This window comes from Elephantulus edwardii, unplaced genomic scaffold (genome assembly GCF_000299155.1).
Source record: "Elephantulus edwardii isolate Elephantulus edwardi_28Jun2011 unplaced genomic scaffold, EleEdw1.0 scaffold00230, whole genome shotgun sequence".
Taxonomy (NCBI): Eukaryota; Metazoa; Chordata; class Mammalia; order Macroscelidea; family Macroscelididae; genus Elephantulus; species Elephantulus edwardii.
In genome coordinates this window covers 2,921,533-2,940,489 of record NW_006399980.1, presented here as the reverse complement: position 1 = coordinate 2,940,489, position 18,957 = coordinate 2,921,533, and the positions used below count along the sequence as shown (strand labels likewise).

Genomic DNA, 18,957 nt, shown 5'->3' with positions numbered 1-18,957 from the left:
GTCAGGGCTGACCCACTTCAAATACAAACCATCCTTGGTTCCTATTTAAGTCCAGGTTCTTTTTGTATCAGAAAAGAGGGAGTTACAGTAGCCAGAGGAAAGGGCAGGGTGGGGGGGAAAACCAAACCAGACTAACAAAACAGAATTTAAGATTGTCATTGTCGTTCAATGCGCATCAGGTACTTGTATTAATTCTACTGGAGAAGCACTTATAAATAAAGGACAGTTATTCCTCATCCCAGTCCATGGTCCTTTGTTAGGAGTCATCATAAAGAGGGTTGTTGTAGTTTCCCCAGGATCCATAGTCATGGTCATCCAAAAGCCGTCCATAGGAGGAATGCCTGGAGGGGAGAGAGAAGAGGCTTGTGGTTATCTTAGAAATGTTGTCCTTTAGAAGACAGATCAGTGAGTTTACAGCATGAAATAGAGAGGCTTTTGGGAGTCTCTTGAGGGGTGAGGGCATGATGATCCAGTAAATAACGATCCTTTGGAAACCAAAAGAAATGTAGGTAAGGAGGCCCCAGTCTACAAGTACTCTGAGGCTATGACCATTAACTGGCAGCTCATTTGGTGGCTTCGCTGATATCAAACTGGGAAGTACTTGTCACTCTCCTTAATCTCCCTTGCTGGAGAAAGAAGAAGGTACTCTACCCATGACTATTTAATATGACTCAAAAAAAAAACACCAAACCAAAACGCAAATCTATTGTCAATGAGTTGGAATCAACTCACAGTTGCCCCTCCAAGCACCTTTCAGAGACTCTACTTTGCATGGGAGGATACTGTCCATCTTTCTCCTGAAAAGCAGCCGGCAGATTTGAGTTGCATGCCTTTGGGTTACCACTCAATTTCTTGGGACGGGACATCATGCTTGGAAAGAGGAAGGGTCAGAGAAGGAACGGAAGACCCCCAATGAGGTGGATTGACATTGCAACTTCAGCAATGGGCTCTTGGGTCTCAAAGATGATTAGGATGGCACAGGATAGGACATATTTCAGAAAGGCTGTTTATAGGGTTGCTATGAGTTGTACTCAACTTGATAGCAACTAATAACAACAACAGGCCAACAGAGCTCCCTTTCATTGCAGGAAAGCTTCATTTAGCAGGAGAGGTTATCACAGGGCCTCTGGGTTTGCAGTGCAACTTCCTACAGCTTGTGCCACAGACTCCTTATTTAAGAAGAAGGGATGGAGGCTGCCTTATTGGTTACTGTATACATGATTTATAAACTGTCACTCAAACTTTTAAAAACAACAAATAAATAAGAAACAATACCCTCCAAAAAAAAGATCACAAGGAAATACTCAATAACAGGAATTATATTTACATGATAAATCAAAGGGCATCTCTTAAAAAAAAAGTAAAAGGAGGGCTAGAAAAGAGAATAATGAATTCTGCCTTATAATCTAAGGGATGCTAAGAATGAATAAATTTGGGAAGCTGTAAATTGATTTGCATGGGAAGAAATTATTGCTCTTTTTCTCACAGTGCCACTAGTGGATTTGAACCACCACAAAACCACCTCCTTTGGTGTTAGCCATTCTGCTCCTAATGGACCATGCCGCCACAGATCCCTGGCATAGATCTATTACAATCTCTAGAATGCTTTGATACTCAGTTTTCTCTTGCTCCTTACTTTAAAACTCGAGGGCACATATTGCTTATTCTTATTCTCCAGACGAGGAAAGTGCAGCTCAGGGATATCAACTGGTTTCTCCAAAGTCAATCCACTCAAATTTCTGCAGCTGGGACTGAAAGCTAGGTCTGAGAGCCTATTCTAAGAGTCTGACTTAACACTATGGTTCAGTGATAATACAGATTTAATAGGCTTTGGTGACTCGTTCTAGGAACCTTTCTTACAGTAAATATTATTTCTAGAAGAAACTGAAACCAGATAATTATCACACTTCCATTCATAACCTTTAATTTGCTCCTCATCTTATACTGAGTAAAAGCCAGTCTTGCAACAGTATGCAGAGTCCTACAGACTCAGCAGAACCCAAGACCAGCAACAGACAGCAGTAAGAACCAGCTCTTGTTAGTTCTCCTGCTTTTAGGTCTATGCCCTTACTGCTTCCTCTCTGAAACGATCTTTATATAGAAATAGATCAATAAAAATATTTTTGTTATATACATATATTTTTGTTATATCTAGAATATATATTTAGATATATACTTTATGTAATATTTGCATGAGATATCTATATCTATCTCTAACTCTATATCTATAGCTATATCATCTATATCTATATCATCTAATCTATATCTCTCCATAGTTCACTCCCTCATCTCTTTCAAGAATTTACTCAGTCACCTTCTCATTGATGCCTTCTTTAGCAATTCTATTTACATTTGCAACCCCAGCTCTGAGTACTTCCTGATTTCTTTGGATCACTGCTGACACAACATACTACATAATTTACTTATTAATTTGGATACTGCTTTCTTCCTCTAATTAGACTATAAGCTCCAAGAAAGCTTTTTTAAAATTTTATACTAGTTTGTTTACAAAATTTGAGTACATAGTTTTCAAGAACAAATTCTTTCAATTTCCCTCACTCCCCTCCATCAAATTGTACAACCCCATGATTAATCCACTGCTTCCCCTGCACATCCTCATCCCTCTGCTTCCAACCTCTCCCATTCTTCTTGGATCCTTATACTACAATAATGGTTTTATACAATATTTATCCTTGTGTGACTGAGTTAGTTCACTCAGCATAATGCTCTCCAGTCCCCCCCCAAGTTAGGTAATAATTTACAAAATCATTGTTCTTCCATACTGCATAGTATTCCATTGTGTGAATGTACCATAATTTTGCAATCCATTCGTTTGTGGTTGGACATTTGGGCTATTTCCATGTTCTTGCGATGGTGAATAATGCTGTTATGAACACTGGTGTGCAAATCTGTTTGTGCGTCAGTTCTCATTTTCTCAGGGTATATTCCAACTAGTGGAATAGCAGGGTCATATCAAGAAAGCTTTTTGCCTCTTCTATTTTGTCGTTGGCTATTTCTTCAGTGACTAGAAGAGTTTTTGTGTCGTCAAGTCAACAAGACTCACAGCAACTCTAAGAACAACAGATCAGAACCTTGCTCTATCCTGTTCCATCTGTATGTCTCCATCATGTTGAGTCCATTGTTGTGGATTCTTCCTCTATTTCACTGACTCTACTTTACCCAGCATAATGTCTTTTCTAACGATGGGTAACTCTTGACAATACACCCAAAGTATAACAGAAAAGTATCTGCCCAAAGTATAGCAGAGGAATGTCTGGTGGATAGCGTTCAAAAAAATATTTGAGGATGAAACAGTGGCTAAAAAAAATGTATCCATTCTGTACACAAGAAGAGAGCTTCCTGGAGAGAGAGATGGTCATTGTAAGACTAAATCTAATGACAGGACTGGGAAAACACCAGAAAATGAGCATCTGGTGCCTCTGAGGTTCATGCCAGCGTGTAAATTATTACTACACCTTGTCACCGTATATCATATCTGCTATCTATAGTACAGAAACATTCTGCACTTATTTTTTTCCTCAACTAGATATTAAAGTTAAACCAAATGAAAATACAATTGGAAAAGCACCAGAAATGTTTAGCTCTGCTTTTATCTGTTGCGAGAATAATTGCTGCTGCTCTTCTGGAGCATATTTATGTTTGCAAGGTATATAAAGAGATGGCTTGCTACAAAGAAGTGGTCCCTTATTGTGCTGTCTCAAGCTCTTAGCTTTCAGAATGTTGTCTTGAAGGTGACTCAGCTGACCCAGTCTATATATCTGGAGCCTTGAGGATGTTCCACAACATGCTTTGCCCTTTCCTCAAAGCTCCACATTCGTTTTTGGGGGTTCGGGCAGGAAAAGGATTACACATAGCAACTCAGACACATTATTGATCTTTGGATCTATAGGAATAAGGGAAAAGCTGCTTGGTTAACAGACCATCTAAGGACATGTAAATGTGGGTCTTGAGCATCTATCACTGCTACAAATATAAAACTTCCAATTTCAAGAAAATATTCTGCCAAGATCGTTAAGGAATTGGAGCTACAGAATAAAGTAAAAAAAAAAAAAAAAGAATAAACAAGTAAAATGCTAGGAGTTATAATTCTGAAGCTCAACTGAAATTTCTGCATGATTTAAGCTGTTGGCTGGCAAATGCTTACCCTGTAAAAGTATTCATGTAATGGTAAGACATCCATACTTCACCTCTGCTTGGTATATTATTAATTCTGCCAATATTTATACAGCTATCACATAATTTTATTACATAAAATGTCGGTTTGGTTAATAGATGTATATCCTTTAATCTGTTCTCTTAACCTTCTGTTTCTTCATCTATAAAATTGAGAAACTTTTCAGTTATGTTGTTGAGAAGATTAAGATAATATACAGAAAAGGTCTGGTACATAATAAATATAAACTAAATGTTGGCTAAAATTACTTTTTAATTTTTATTATAGTTAAACACAGGCAAGTACATGGCAAGGCAAAAAACAATGAAAAAAGGCCATGGGTTCCTGAAACGAGACCATGCACATAGTTTAAAAAGTGCTTTCGTATACACTTGTTATTTGAAATTTTAGAAAATAGTTTTACATTGGTATAAGGAAGTAAAATCTTCAGGCAGTTAGGTTTTTACTACCCAAGGTTACCTTAGGCAAGATGATTTGGTTAGTGTTGAACCTGAATTAGTTACATTGTAAGAGGCACTGCACAAACAGTAGTAATTAATATAAAAGATTAGGTTGCTCTCTAATTTCAGTTTTCCTTCACTTTGCATGATTTGAAAGACCAGTGAGTTAACAAAATGCTTATAAATGAGGAAAAAGAAACAAGATATGGATAAGTAAAAATTGAGAACCTGTAGGTTCTTAACCTGTAGCGCTTGTTTCGATACTGCTGGCATTGTTAAGTACTGTTGAATCAGGACTGACTCACAGCTGATGCTCCAGCCAGTTTTCAGCGACCGCAAATTGCCAGACAGGAGACTGCCCATCCTTCTCTCACAAAATACCTGATGAATTCAAAGCACCTGCCTTTGGTTTGGCAGTGCAACTCCTTACCAGTCAACTACGAGAGCTCCCTTTTAATACTGAGCAAGATAAATGGGGTGTCTTGGGATGCAAGCCAGGTTTGGTTAAATGCTGCACTCTAGTTGAAGGACAGAACTCTAGTGATTTATTTGTTAGGAGTTACTCTGCCAATTTACAGGCAAGCGGTTCAAATCCACCAGCTGCTCCATAGGAGAAAAATAAGCAATCACCTCCTGTCTTTAAGGGTTAGTTGTGAGATGGTTCTGACTCAATGGTATACAACAGCAACAATTATAAAAGCAATGAGTAAGCATCTTTGGTTTTCTGGCGATGAGGGGGAAATAATGAACTAATTAGTGACCACTTTAAATTACCTATTTACCTAGAAGGTTGGAATTTCTTAAAGTACATTTTGGAATTAGCAAGGGGGCTTTCAGAGTGAAATCTATGGAGGCTAAAAGCTCCCTTAGAATTTACTTAGTTGCTTTTGCAACATGAACTACCAGTGCTGGTGGGCCTTCAGGATCAACTGCTCACTCTGAAGATTAAAAAAGCAAGATGTAAAGAACTCAAGACGACCCTGGCTATCTTACTTAATAATGAAGTGGCACGAAAACCAAGGTCACTAGCTTTAAATCCACAATTCTTCCTCTATGATGCAACACTGCTTCATCTAAACTCCAGTTTGAAGAGAAGACTAGTAGTGACATCACTGTCAGGCCAAAGCAATTTTGTTAATTACTCGGTGTATTAATAAAAACTTGTACCTCACCAACAATGAGAGCTATGTTTTCGATTTCCTGTGCTTCCCTCTGCTTTGGTTTTTTGCCTTTCCTTCCTCCCTTTGCTTTGAAATGGTGAACTTCTTGTGGGCTGACTAAATTTTATTTACCTTCTAACAGTAGGAATACCTAATATGATCTCTTGATGTAATGGCTATCTTGTAAATATTTGATAAGTTCTTATATTGAGAGGCATATAAAAAGCCAAATATAGGGATTGTTTGGTCAATACTAGCAGAGATTAAAATGGTCTGTGGTAAAACATTGTGAAATATGATGACAGAAAAAATAAAAAAAAAATTCAAAGATGCAAAGATTCAATACTCTCATTTTTACTTTAAAGAAATGACTGGAAAAGACAGCTATGGTTCAATTTTCCCCATGTGATGCCTTGCCTTTAAAGCTTTTAGTACAGTACTCAGAGGTTATGCTAACAGAAAACACTGTCAGTGTTATCATACTGGATTGCACAATTTTGCTAAAAGAGCCTGAAAGGACAAAATTGGGAAGGAGTTATTTTAAGTCCTTGCCTCACTGCTCTCAGTCCCTGGCAGCTTTGCTCTAAGAGAAAGCAACACTCCCTAACCCCACCCACAATCGGTGATGCCTTGCTGGTGACAATTGGCAACTATGGTGGTGACATTTGTGGTTTGAGGCTTTCTCTCTATTGCAAAATGGTCTCTATTTTAAGAAAGTGGAGGCATCAATAGTTAATTGCTTTTGAAAATGAGTGCAGTATTTCATTTGTGTTAAAACTAGGTAAGTTTAAGAAAACATTTTCTTTACAAGCATCAATCTAATTCTCAATCTCCATTTTTGTTTATGCTCTGTTGGCCTAGTGATAAGAATCTAAGCGGCAATCTTGAAGGCACACGGTTCAAATCCACTAGCTGCTCCTTGAGAGAAGGTTGAGCAATCTTCTCTCATGCTATTTACTGTCTCTAAAAACTCACTGGAGGGTCAGCAATGGGTCAGTTCTGACTTGACGGTACACAACTCTTCCCAAAGTCATCTTCTCTTTGTTAAGCTAGTCTTGCCACTTAATCGTCATTGTGTGCCATGTAGTTGGAGCCAGCTCACAGCTGACGCTCCAGTGGGTTTCATGCACCCTGAGGATTGAAGCACAGCTTCTTACCACTAGGCCACCTGAGCTCCTGTTCAATCATTAGTACTTATCAAAGTCTAACAAGAAAGGATATAGAAATGAGTAGGCCCAACTTCCAGAGTGCTAAAGAGCGACAATGTCAGTCTAGAGACTAAAATGCACCTGATATAGGCCATGGCCTTCACAATTACTTGTTACACATCAGAGAGCTGGACAATGACTAAAGAGGACAGAAGATGAATCGATGCCTTTGAATTATGGTGCTAGAGAAGAGTACTGACCATACCATGGGCTGACAAGAAACAAACAGGTATGTCCTAGAGAGGGTGAAACCAAGTTTCTCCTTGGAGGCAAGGACTGTGAAGCTCCAGCTGACACATACTTTGGGCATGTGGTCAGGAGCGACTTATCCTTGTAGAGGGACATCATGCTTACAAGGGTGGAGAGACAGCGAAGAAGAGAAAGACCCTGCAGGAGATGGATTGACACAGTATCTGAAGCAATGGGAGTAGGTGTGTTGGAGACAGTGAGATCAGCTCAGGATAGGACAGGGTTCAGAACTACTGTGCACAGAGTTGCTGGCAACTTGAAGGCACATAAAAACAACAACAGTGCTGATAAAATGCAAATGAATCTGTATCTTATTCCTGCTCTCAAGTTGGTTAAGTCTCAGAGACCCTCTGCTGGGCTTCTGTGACCGTCCATCTTCATGGAAGGAGACTCTTCATCTTTCTCTGGCTAAGCGGCTAGGGGATTTGACCCACTGGCCTGATGGTTAGCCTCTTGATACCATACTTAGAACACTAGCAGCAATTAAACCCTCTCATAAACTCTAATTGCTGCTGTGTCAAAATCAAATCACAGTTGACCCACCAGTAGATATTTTTGACGTTAAAAACCACAAGGGATCCTCCTTGGGGGTGGGCAGGGAGAAAAGTGCAATAATGAATGACTGGAAACCCTAAGTCTCTGTAAACGTTCATTAATAATAATAATAAAAAAATTCCAGTTTTAAAAAAAAGAATATGTTCAAACCTATTAATACCAAATAAAGAACAGATTTTCTAAAAAAAAAAAAAATCACAAGGGAGAAACTGGTTTATCTTTCTACCACAGAATGGCTGGCGATTTGAACTGCCAGAGTGGCTTTACCTTTCCATTAGTAGTATAGTTAGCTAAGGGTTATGCCACCAGAGCTCCCTAGTGAAGCCGTGGACAAAACTAGGATGGTGCAGCTGTCATTGTCTCTTCCCCCCAACCCATCTAATGGCTTCTGGTCATGTAATCCATAGCAAATTGTGCTGGTAATCCCCAAAACTGCTTGTCTCTGGTGGTTTGAATCCATGTGTTTGTTTCTGTGGGAAAAAGAGGGATCACTTCCCCCACTTTCATGTACAGCCTCCGATACGCATTAGAATTGACTACATGTCAATGAGAATGAATGAGAATGTCTTTTCCCGGTTAGCTCCTTTCTTTCCACTGTTGTTGGTGTTAATGTGCCGTCTCATAGTGATCCTATGTACAAGAGCCCTAAACTCTGCAGTATTCTGTGCCAACCTCACTGTTTCCAACACACCCACTTCCGCTACCCCAATCACTGAATTGATCCATCTCATCAAGGGTCTTCCTCTCCTACACTGTCCCTCCACCCTCCCAAACATGATGTCCCTTTCCGAGGACTTGTCCCTCCTTGCAACATGTTCAAAGCATATCAGATGATGCTTCAGAATCCTTGCCTCCAAGGAGCATTCTGGTTTCACCCTCTCCAGTATTTAGTGAAAATTTACCATCTACTATTATGCACTATTTTTAGGACTTGTGGATTAAACAAACATCTTTGTCTATAGAGAACCTATGTTTCTTATGAGCACAGACACAAAACATAGGTTACAAGCAATATTATGATGAATAATAATAAATAGACTGAAAAAAATTAAGCCAGGAGAGGAATAAGTAGTTCCATCCCTAAGGCAGGGATTAAAACTCTAAATAGGATGGTCAGGGAAGATACCATTAAGAGATCTAAAGCAGATGAGGTCTGACTTAAGTGGATGCCTAAACATCCACTGACAGAGGGAAAAGTCAGTGCAAGAGTCCTGGTGCAGGAGTAAACAGCAAATATGTGTGACAGCTACTGAACTATGACTTTTTAAAAAATAGACTGCATGTGCTGGAATAATTCTGATTTTCAGAAAAGTTGCAAAGATGATTTCTCATGCATCCTTCATCCGGCTTCTCCTATATTAACAACCCATATAACCACGGGGCTGTTCTTTGTTGAAACTAAGCAGTTAATACTGTGAAGCACAATTTTGAAACTAAGAACACTGCGACCCACAGGGGTAAATTTATTTGCCTACAGGTGCCATAATGAATTGGTTGCAGAGCAAGTTCAGGAGTCCTAGCAGTTCAGCCTTCTTTCTATCCAAATCCCAAAAATGAAAGTATTCCAAAACACTCATATTTCAAAATATCATTTCTCTAGCCCGAGCTTCTCTTAAGAACAAACCACTAAAACCAGTTGCCACCAAGCTGACTGTAACTCACGGCGATCTGAAGTGCGCTGAGTGGAACTCTGCTCCAGCAGTTTTTCACGACTGTGATCTTTCAGAAGACTATAGGGCCTTTCTTATGAGATGTGTAGTTTTAAACTGTCAACTTTTGAACTCTTGTGGCTTAATCTATAAAGAGTTGTGTCTGAAGGCCACTTGCACCTCTTGGGTGGAGTGAATCCACCAGCAGTTTTTTGGAAAGAAAGATAAAAAATCTCCTGTGTGATTTACAGCCTCTTGGGAACCTGCTGGAGGGTCAGCTATGAACAAGTTGTAATTCCAAAGCAATGGGTTTGAGTTTTTTAATTTGACTGGAGAACTTACCTATTTATCTGCCAAGTAGCTTATTTTTAAAATAGATATTTTCAAACTTATCTTTAAATAATTACTTTTACATTGAAGGGTTGAGATAAGATGTTTCCTTTTGGTTTTTATTGACAGTATTATATTACTGGCAAACACTCATCATACAAAAGGTCTACACATTCAGAAGGTGTGTCTTTTTGTAACAAGTTGGGTGTCAAGCAACTTGTCAAAGTCTGGGTAGTTTAACATATTCCTACAATGTTTTCTTCACAACTTAACCACACAGAATCACTCACTCTACCAAAAAATGTTTATAAATTAACTATTATATATCAGGGACTTTATATTCTTCTAGTGGATGAGACTGGCCAAGAATGCAATGACTCTAGTACAAGGACGTGAGTGATACAATGAATTATGCAAAAAACAAGAATCCAGCACAGAGAGGGTGGGGAGGGTGGGAGAAGGCTCCCCAGGGAGGCCTCTTCTGAGCTGGGAAACTTGGAATTAGTTAGATAAAAAGGAATTAACTAAACAGACATTGCAGTAGGACCAACCCATTCAAAGTCACAAAGGGATGAACAGGAGGACCAGATATCTAGGCAACTCCAAAGCTAAGTGTACGTCTGGAGTGTTAGGTGTTGAGTTCTAGAGCAGCATCACTCCCAGTGTGGTCCTAAGATCAGCACTGCCTGAAGGTTGGTTAGAAATGCAGGTGCAATGACCCTACCTTAACCTACAGAGTCAGAATCTCTGGTGATAAGTCCTAGACACACAAGCTTTCTGCTGATTCTTCATGTGGGAAAAAGAACATCAGAGTAAGCACGAAAGGAGGCTTGTAGAACTCCAAAAGCTCATCTGAAAATGTTAACCCATGACTCCATATTCTCAGTCTTGGCTTTTTCAGCTCGCTGAGCTTATTCTTTAAATTTAACAACAAAAGAAGGAATGCAGCTGGATAAAAGGTAATCAGACAAGGCAATACAAAAAGCAAGTGCTTTCTGACAAGAGTTTTAAAAGCCAAGCTCTGTTGTGTCTATAAATCAAGAACACATTTATTTTTGAGAAAGGAACAGCACGTGTTGTCTGTGTGGGTAACCAGCACACCTAATTATAGCAGGATCCACATCGCTGGTGATGGCAGATATGGTCTCCTGCTCAGGGGGATTATCTCGTGGCTGAACAGTTCTGAGCCAATTCAAACAAAGCTGAAATGACTCTCCTCATTCCCCTATCATATCTAATTAGAGGCAGCCTCTTCAAGGGGGAAGCAGGGCCTTAGCTTGCTTTAAAAGTTGCAAACAAGAACTGGAGTTAAGGCTGCTGAGAGATCATTTCTGTTTATGAACACACACACACACACACACACACATACAGACACAGCTTTACAGGCCTTCCAAAACAGCAGGACTGACATGACCAAAAGTCAAGTGTGGAATCCCATCACTTAATACATAACTGGTACATGAGCTCTGGGCTATCCTCCTCCCTACTCTCCATGGAAGCCCTTATGCTTACTGACTGGAGAGAGCCATTCAGCGCCACGTTTGGTTGCTACCACTTTATGACCACTTATAGGCTAAGCCATCAGTATTTCAATTAATAGTTGGGTCACCTATGGTGGACATGTTTTAGTACAGCTTCCAGAATAAGGCAGGCTAGAAAGCAAGACCTGGCTACATGCTCAGGAAAAGGAGCTAGTTGAAAACATCATGATCATAAGAGACCATTGCCTTTGTTGAAGCTTTGGTTCCATAATTGCTAGAGAATAACGTCATGTTTGGTAAAGGAGAGGGCCAGGAAGGGCAAGGGAGGAGCTAGGTGAGATGAATTGGCAGGGGCATGTCAACAGTCATGAATAAGATGCAGAAAAAGGCTATGTTTCATTCTATCCCAGTTAAGGTCACACACACAGAGGAGACCATATTGTAGCCATCTTTATATCTATTATAACAACTATAATAGCATCATGGTTAGCTTTTCCAACATTCTCACCTCCTGCCAGACACTGAGTGTTTTATATGTACGATATAATTTCATGGAAAACATTTTTTGTGTATTAGGTATTATGATGATGTACTCATTTTCTAAATGAAGTAACTGAGCACAAAGTGACTAAGTGTTTGATGCAAAGTACATATTTTTAACACCAGGTTATATTGTGTGATTATATTACTTAGAGAACACTGCTAGCCTAGGGGGTAAGAAGTTGAGCTGTCAACCCAAAGGGAAATGGTTCAAATCCACCAGCTGCTTCTTAGGAGAAAGATGACCTATCTCCTCTTATGTGAGACTCAAATATGAGTTGGTTTGTCATTAGACTTGATGGCAATGAATTTTGGCTTTTTTTACATTGTTTAATTTTATATTTATGATTTAATTCCATATTGAAAAAACAACCATTAAAGAGAGCCATTTGTAGCTTAATGATGCAGCTGAAGAAAATGAAGAGCAGCAATATTATAATCTGCCTACAAATGCTGACGAATAACAAAATAAGGAAGAGAGTTAACACTGAATCTATCTGCAAAGGCCCCAGTTTCCCCCACACCAAAATGCTGCTGGCTAAAATGAGGGCTCAGTATCAGAGAAAGGCCCTGATGGACTCAAGATGGCTTATCTTTTATGATCTACACCCCAAAATGGCTGATAAGATGAGGGAGGGGGAGGTAGTGGGGGAAAGGTAGACAGATTTAATTGAAGCAAACATAAATTTTTAATGATTACCAATTGAAATCTTTGGAAAGAAAAGGTGAAGTGACTGGCCATCATTAGTAGAGCATACACACTGTTTTTCTCTTAGGCAGGTTCTCATTTTGCATTTGTGAGCATGTTAGCAAGGCTGGAGACAGCCTGGAGTCACAGGCCAGAAGCTAATGGTTCTTTCCCTCAAGGTCTGTGATTTCAGTCACTCACTGCTCTAGCCAAGTGAACTTAAGACCGCAGAGATGTGGCGAGAAAGGAACTCTTATACCTTGTTGGTGGGATTGTAAAATGGTACAACCACTTTGGAAAGCATTTTGGTGGTTCCTCAAAAAGCTAAACATAGAAATTCCATATGATTCTAGTGCTTGGAATATACCCTGAGAAAATAAGAACTGAAACACAAACAGAAACTTGTACACCAATGTTCACAGTAGCATTATTCACCATCTCAAGAACATGGAAATAGCCCAGATGTCCAACAGCAATGGAATGGATTGAGAAATTATGGTACATTCACAGGATAGAATACTATTTGGCATACAGGAACAATGATTTGGTAAATCGCTACCTAACTTGGGAGAGCATTATGCTAAATGAACTAACTCAGTCTCATAAGGACAAATACTGTATAAGACCATTACTGTAGGATGAGTATGGGGATCTAAGGTTGGGGAGGGGAATGATGATGTTAATCACAGGGTCTCACAATCTGATGGGTGGAGACAGGGGTGGGTAAAGAAAAGTAGAAAGATCTAGTACAAAAAAACATTATATACGAACTTTGTAAGGAAACCAATATAATTTTTTTTTTTTAAAGTTAAAAAACTACAACAAAACAGAACAGATCTTTTGTCTTGCAAATCTGTGCCAGTAGGGGGGCTGGGAGAACAGGACTAGAGTGAATAGATAATGAACACTGCATTAGAATAGACAAAAGAAAGAACTGTGTAAAAGGAAGATATGATTTGGCATTATACACACAACAACGGCTCACAATAAGAGGTACAGTGCAAAGAGTATTATGGTGTGGGGGAGGTAACTGTGCAACGAGAGAGAGGGGAAAGTGGGGAAGAAGGGGTTAAATGTGCAACAATGAATGAATGACAATCTAACTTTTCTGTAAACTTCCATTGAAATCACAATTAAAATAAATTTTATTTAAAAAAAGTTGGCCAAAACCTTGTATACATTTGTCAACAAAGTTAAATGTATTCTTGACTAATCATTAATGAGACTTTTTATGTGACTAAATAATATTTAAGGGGTTTAGCTGAAAAAAATGAAGATTCATTACCGCTACTATATTTCTTACTTTATCAAATTTATCAATTAAAAAAATGTTGTATAAAGACATTTTCCCTAGAGATTTTTAAAAGAAGATTCTGATCACTTTACCCATGGATAGAGAAAGAATATGTGTGATAGAGTGCGCATGTATGTACATATACTGTTGCTGTTGTTGTGTGTAATTCCAATTCATAGTGACACCAATGTGACAGAGCAGACCTTTTCCACCAGCTTTTACAAATCATAAACCTTTATGAGGGCAGATCGTCATGTCTGCACGCTGAGGAATCACTAGTGGGTTCAAACTTGCAGTCTGCAGCCAAATGCTTAAATCACTGTTCTATCAGGTTATATGAGTATATGTTCTGTATCTAGGGAGCTCTGGTGGCCTAGTGGTTAAGAAGTCGTGCTGCTAACTCAAAGGCATTAAGCTTGAATCTACCAGCTGCTCTGCAGCAAAAAGACTGGTCAATCTCCTCTTGTGTGATTTACAGCCTCTGCAAAATTGCTATAGGGCCAGTTATGATTTGGTTCCAATGTGATGGCAATGTGTTGTGGTTTTTTTAAAGATACATATGGATACGTAGCTACTGTTATTGTGTGCCATCAAGTCTGAACTGACTCATAGATGATACTCCAGTGGATTTTTAGAGGCTGTCAATCATACAGGAAGATATTTCTCATTTTTTTCTCATTATCAGCTGATGGATTCAAATCACCAGAGGCACAACCTGTGAATTAGCAGCACAACTCTCCCACAGACTATACTACCAGAACTCCATATACATATATACATATAAATATACACACATTTTCATCATCACTTTCCAAAGACAGACTTTTCATATTTAGTTGGGGAAAACTATATAGAAGAAATAATTAATTCAATTTGCTATTTTAGCAAATTTATCTGGTGTTGAGAAGGCCTGGTGAAATCTACTTTTGAATAAATTTTTAAAATAAAATTTTATACAATTTCAATCAATACTCATTAGGGAAAATTTTAATGACCAGATAAATAAACTTTTCCCAACTTAGTAGTTTCTGTGCTGCTCTGCTGGAAGGACTATCTTATCATTAATATTGCCCCAGCACTTAGCAGAGTGGCTAAGTCCTGCACATGACTAATGCTCAAGTGCCTGTCAAGAAATTGTTTACCTGGGTCCCTTCCAGGTCATTACACAGATTATAGCACTATATACTTGGGAGGGAGAACCCATAAATCCTCCCAGCAAAGCAACAAAGCAGTTAAAATTATTACTCTTAAATTAAAGGAGAGAGAAAAAGAGGCTTACATATTACCACTGAGTTAATTCTAACCTCCTACTGACCCTCTGGGAGGGCCCACTCTGTTTCTGAGACCATAAATCCTAGCAGTAGAAGGTTGCTTTACCTCTTCCTTGGGATCATGTGGCAAGTTAGAAATGCTGATATTCTAGTTAGCTGCCCAACACTCAGTCCACTATTCTACGAACTCAACCCAATTCATTGCTGTTGAGTAAACTGCATGGAAAGAGAATGATCATTTTTCTCACTCAGCAGCTAATGGATTTCAATTGTCAGCCTTGATTGGACAGAGTGACTCTCTACTCAGTGCTGCCAAATGAAGGTTAGTAAAGCTAGATGATATGCTGCAGAGTAGTTGTGGCATTAGGAATCCTAAAAAATGGCTTTTCTATCAATTGCCTTCGCCCATTTTCCCCGTCGCCTCTGGATGTAGTTTTCGGTTGCCTCAACTGCTGACATGTGGTTTGCAGTTGACCAACATTTTCAATATCATCAAGAGCTGTGAGAGCAACATAAGAAAAAGAACTAATGAGAATGTAGAGAGTAATGCATAGCCTGACGAAGCCCTGGAGACAAAGCCAAGGCTAAAGGTTTTGCTTTTGCTGGATGACTGAAGGAAGAGCTCTCTTGTAACTATGAAGCAAAGCTTGCTGGACAAACTTATTGCATTTGTATTCCTACACTGATGCTAGATTTTCACTTGTTGATTGAGAAGCTATCTGAACTAATTGAGGATTGGTATCTTGCTTTTAAACTGGCTTGAGAATGCTGTTCACTAAACTAGGATTATCACTGTGTGATATCCTTTGTCTCTCCCACCTTCAAACCTGTTCTTACAACTCACTACTGTGAGTAAAGTAATGTCTGTGAGTCATAGGCAAAAAATTTCAGACTCAGTAATTAGCAGAGGAAGGTGCAGGACTGTGATAGGCTATGCTTGACATCAGAATTATCAGTTTTATACTGTGGGTGTTGTTGTTGGGGACAGTCGCCCTCTGTAGAGTTAACTGGGGCCAGACTTGGCCACACTATCCTCCACTCCTTGCTCTTATGGATATTGCTCTTTTACAGTGGTGTAGTTAAGATTCAGCAAGCAAGGTTGTGTCATCTGTATAATGTAGGTTGTTGATGAGTCTTCCTTCAATCCTGACGCCACATTTCTTCTCATAAAGTCCAGCCTCCTGAATGATCAGTTCTGCATAGAGATTGAAGAAGTATAGAGACAAGTCACATCCCTGATTTCCTGATTTTGAACTATGCAGTGTTTCCTTGCTCTGTTCTGATGACTGCCTCCTGGTCCGAGAATATCATATCCTCGTTTTGCATGAGAACAATCAAGTATTCTACTATTCTCACTTTCCTCAAGATTAGCCACAATATGTTGTGATCCATACAGTCAAATACCTTTGCACAGTCAATGAAACACAGAGAGATATTCCTCTGGTACTCTTTGCTTTCCGTCAAGATCTATCTGATATTGGTGATGATGGCTCTAGGACCACGATCTCTTCTAAACCCAGCTTTTTATTTCTGGTAGTCTTTTATTGATGTGCTTTTCCAGTCATTTTTGGATAATATTCAGCAGGATTTTGTTTGTGTGTGATTATCAGTGATATTGTTAGATAATTTCCAAACTCTGTCAGGTCACCTTTTTTTGGGGGGGGGAATGGGAATAAATATGGATGTCTTCCAGTCAGTGCTGCAGAAGAAGGTCAAGGACTGTAGTCTTCAATATGGATTGAAGCTCAACATCAAGAAAACAAAGATTGTCACCACTGGGCCAATATGCAGCACCATGGTAGATGGAGAAAAGACTGAGGTCATTAATAGTTACAGCTTGCTTGGCTCCACAATCAATCTTCTTGGCACGAGCTGTCAGGAAAACAAAAGAAGAATTGCACTGGGAAAATCTGCAGTCAGGGACATCTCCAGAGTACTGAGAAATAACAAGATCAGTCTAGAGCCTAACATGTGCCTGATCCAGGCCCTGGTCTTCACAATTATTTGCTATACATAAGAGAGCTGGACAATGACTAAGGATGACAGAAGAATTGATGCCTTTGAGTGGTGGTGCTGGACAAAGAGTTTTGAACATACAATAAATCACCAAGGAAACAAATAGGTCTGTCTTGTAAATGGTGAATCCAAGTTGATCCTTGGAGGCTAGGATTTTGGAGCTCCATCTCACATACTTCAAGTATGTGGCCAGGAGGAAAAGGTCCTTGGAGAAGCACATGATGTTCAGAAGGGTGGAGGAACAGTGCAGGAGAGGAAGACCCCAGATGATACAGTAACTGGGGCAATCGGGGTAGGCATGTCTGAGTCAGTGAGATTGGCTCAGAACAGGATAGATTTCAGATCTGTTGTATGTAGGGGTCACTATGAGTCACAGGCAACTCAACGGTACATAACAACAAAGCTGAGATTCAAACAGAGGTCTCCTGGTTCCTAGAGTCTGAATTCTTAACACTTAAACTATCTGCCTACTGTCAGTGGTTGGTTTTAATCGGTAAACTTGAAACCTTCAATGAAGTAAAATAGAGTTCTTTTGGTTTCTTTAACGCCTACTTTTGACAATCACGTTTGTACTCAATGCTACACTCAAGAGGAAGTTTTTCTTTCTGGTGATATGATCCTTCAAAAACTCACCATCTGTGACTTTGAAACGACCCCAAATTTTATCTGTAAATCCTTTGTTCTGGATCTGAGAATACAGTTTTCTTGAGAAACTCCCCTACAAAGTAGGGATGAAGTTCTCAAACTGGTTCATAAAAGCCAATTTAATTGTTAATTAAAGGACTGTATATTTGCAGTGACAAAAACTAGTAATTAAGCCAAATGGAACAGAGCACCACTCACTAAATGAAATTTATAAAACTGAGTTTAGTGTTCAAGGAAACACAGACTAACATAGAAAAGATTTTATAAACTCTGAAGGAAAGTTATGAGTGCTTTTATAAAGCCTTTTTTTTAAAAAAAAGTTTTATTTTATTTTACTGTTTTTTGTGTGTATAGGATCAAATTGGATCTGACTGGTACAGGAGGAGATTGCCCCTCCTTCTCCAGTAGAACATCTGGTGGATTTGAACCGCATACCTCTGGGATTGCAGTGCCGCTTCTTGGCACTAGGCCCCCAGAGCTCCCTTATAAAGCCTTCTAGATATAAGTAAGATGGGTCCTTTAATTTCAATTCTCCTTCAAAATCTGGTCTGTTTCTTTTGTTCCTTGGATATACTCTGATATTTAAACAACCTCTTCTTTGGCTTAACCAATAGAGTGTATGCACATTCTTTGAGGAAGAAACACAGATGTGGAGAAAAGGTAAGGTAGGAGTGTATGTGTATACACTGTATGTATATAAACTGTCATACTTACCACATTATCTTTGTGTCCAGCACTGTGCTATGCAATAAAGATAAAAAGAAAAACTCATATATAAAGGTCATGTCTTCACAGGACTCACACCTTAGTGGTGAAAATGGTTAACAATAAAAATAATAGATTGTGATAACTGCTCTCTTTTGATGGCATGGAGTCAGCTCCTTAAGGCACAGCTCAATCAAAACATTATAATCCGTATACCTTTGGAGTTCTGATTTAGAAAAATAAGAGTGCCAGGCCTTTCTTTCTAGTCTCTCTTAGTCTGGAAGCACTACTGAGTGCTGTTAACCACTGTAACAACAAAAAAAGTTTACCAAGAGAGGAGAGGTGGCTATGCTTTAGGTTATTGCTTGTTGTTGTTATGTTCCATTGAGTAGCCTGCGACTCACAGTGACCCTACATACAACAGCCCTAAACCTGGCTCTATTCTGTGCCAATCTTTTTGTTTCTGGCACACCTTCCCCCATTAGCTCAGTCACTCAATCAATCCATCTCATCAAGGGCCTTCCCCTCCTG

General features: G+C 39.2%; 1 protein-coding gene across 1 annotated transcript in view; it reads right to left on the bottom strand.

The window, feature by feature from the left end:
* Positions 1–256: 256 nt before the first annotated feature.
* PARM1 (prostate androgen-regulated mucin-like protein 1) overlaps positions 257–18,957 on the bottom strand; it is a 125,438-nt gene continuing 106,737 nt past the window's right edge. The window contains exon 4 of the mRNA XM_006898473.1: positions 257–341. Within this exon, the coding sequence (XP_006898535.1) occupies positions 257–341 (85 nt within the window). The remainder of the gene's footprint in view (positions 342–18,957) is intronic.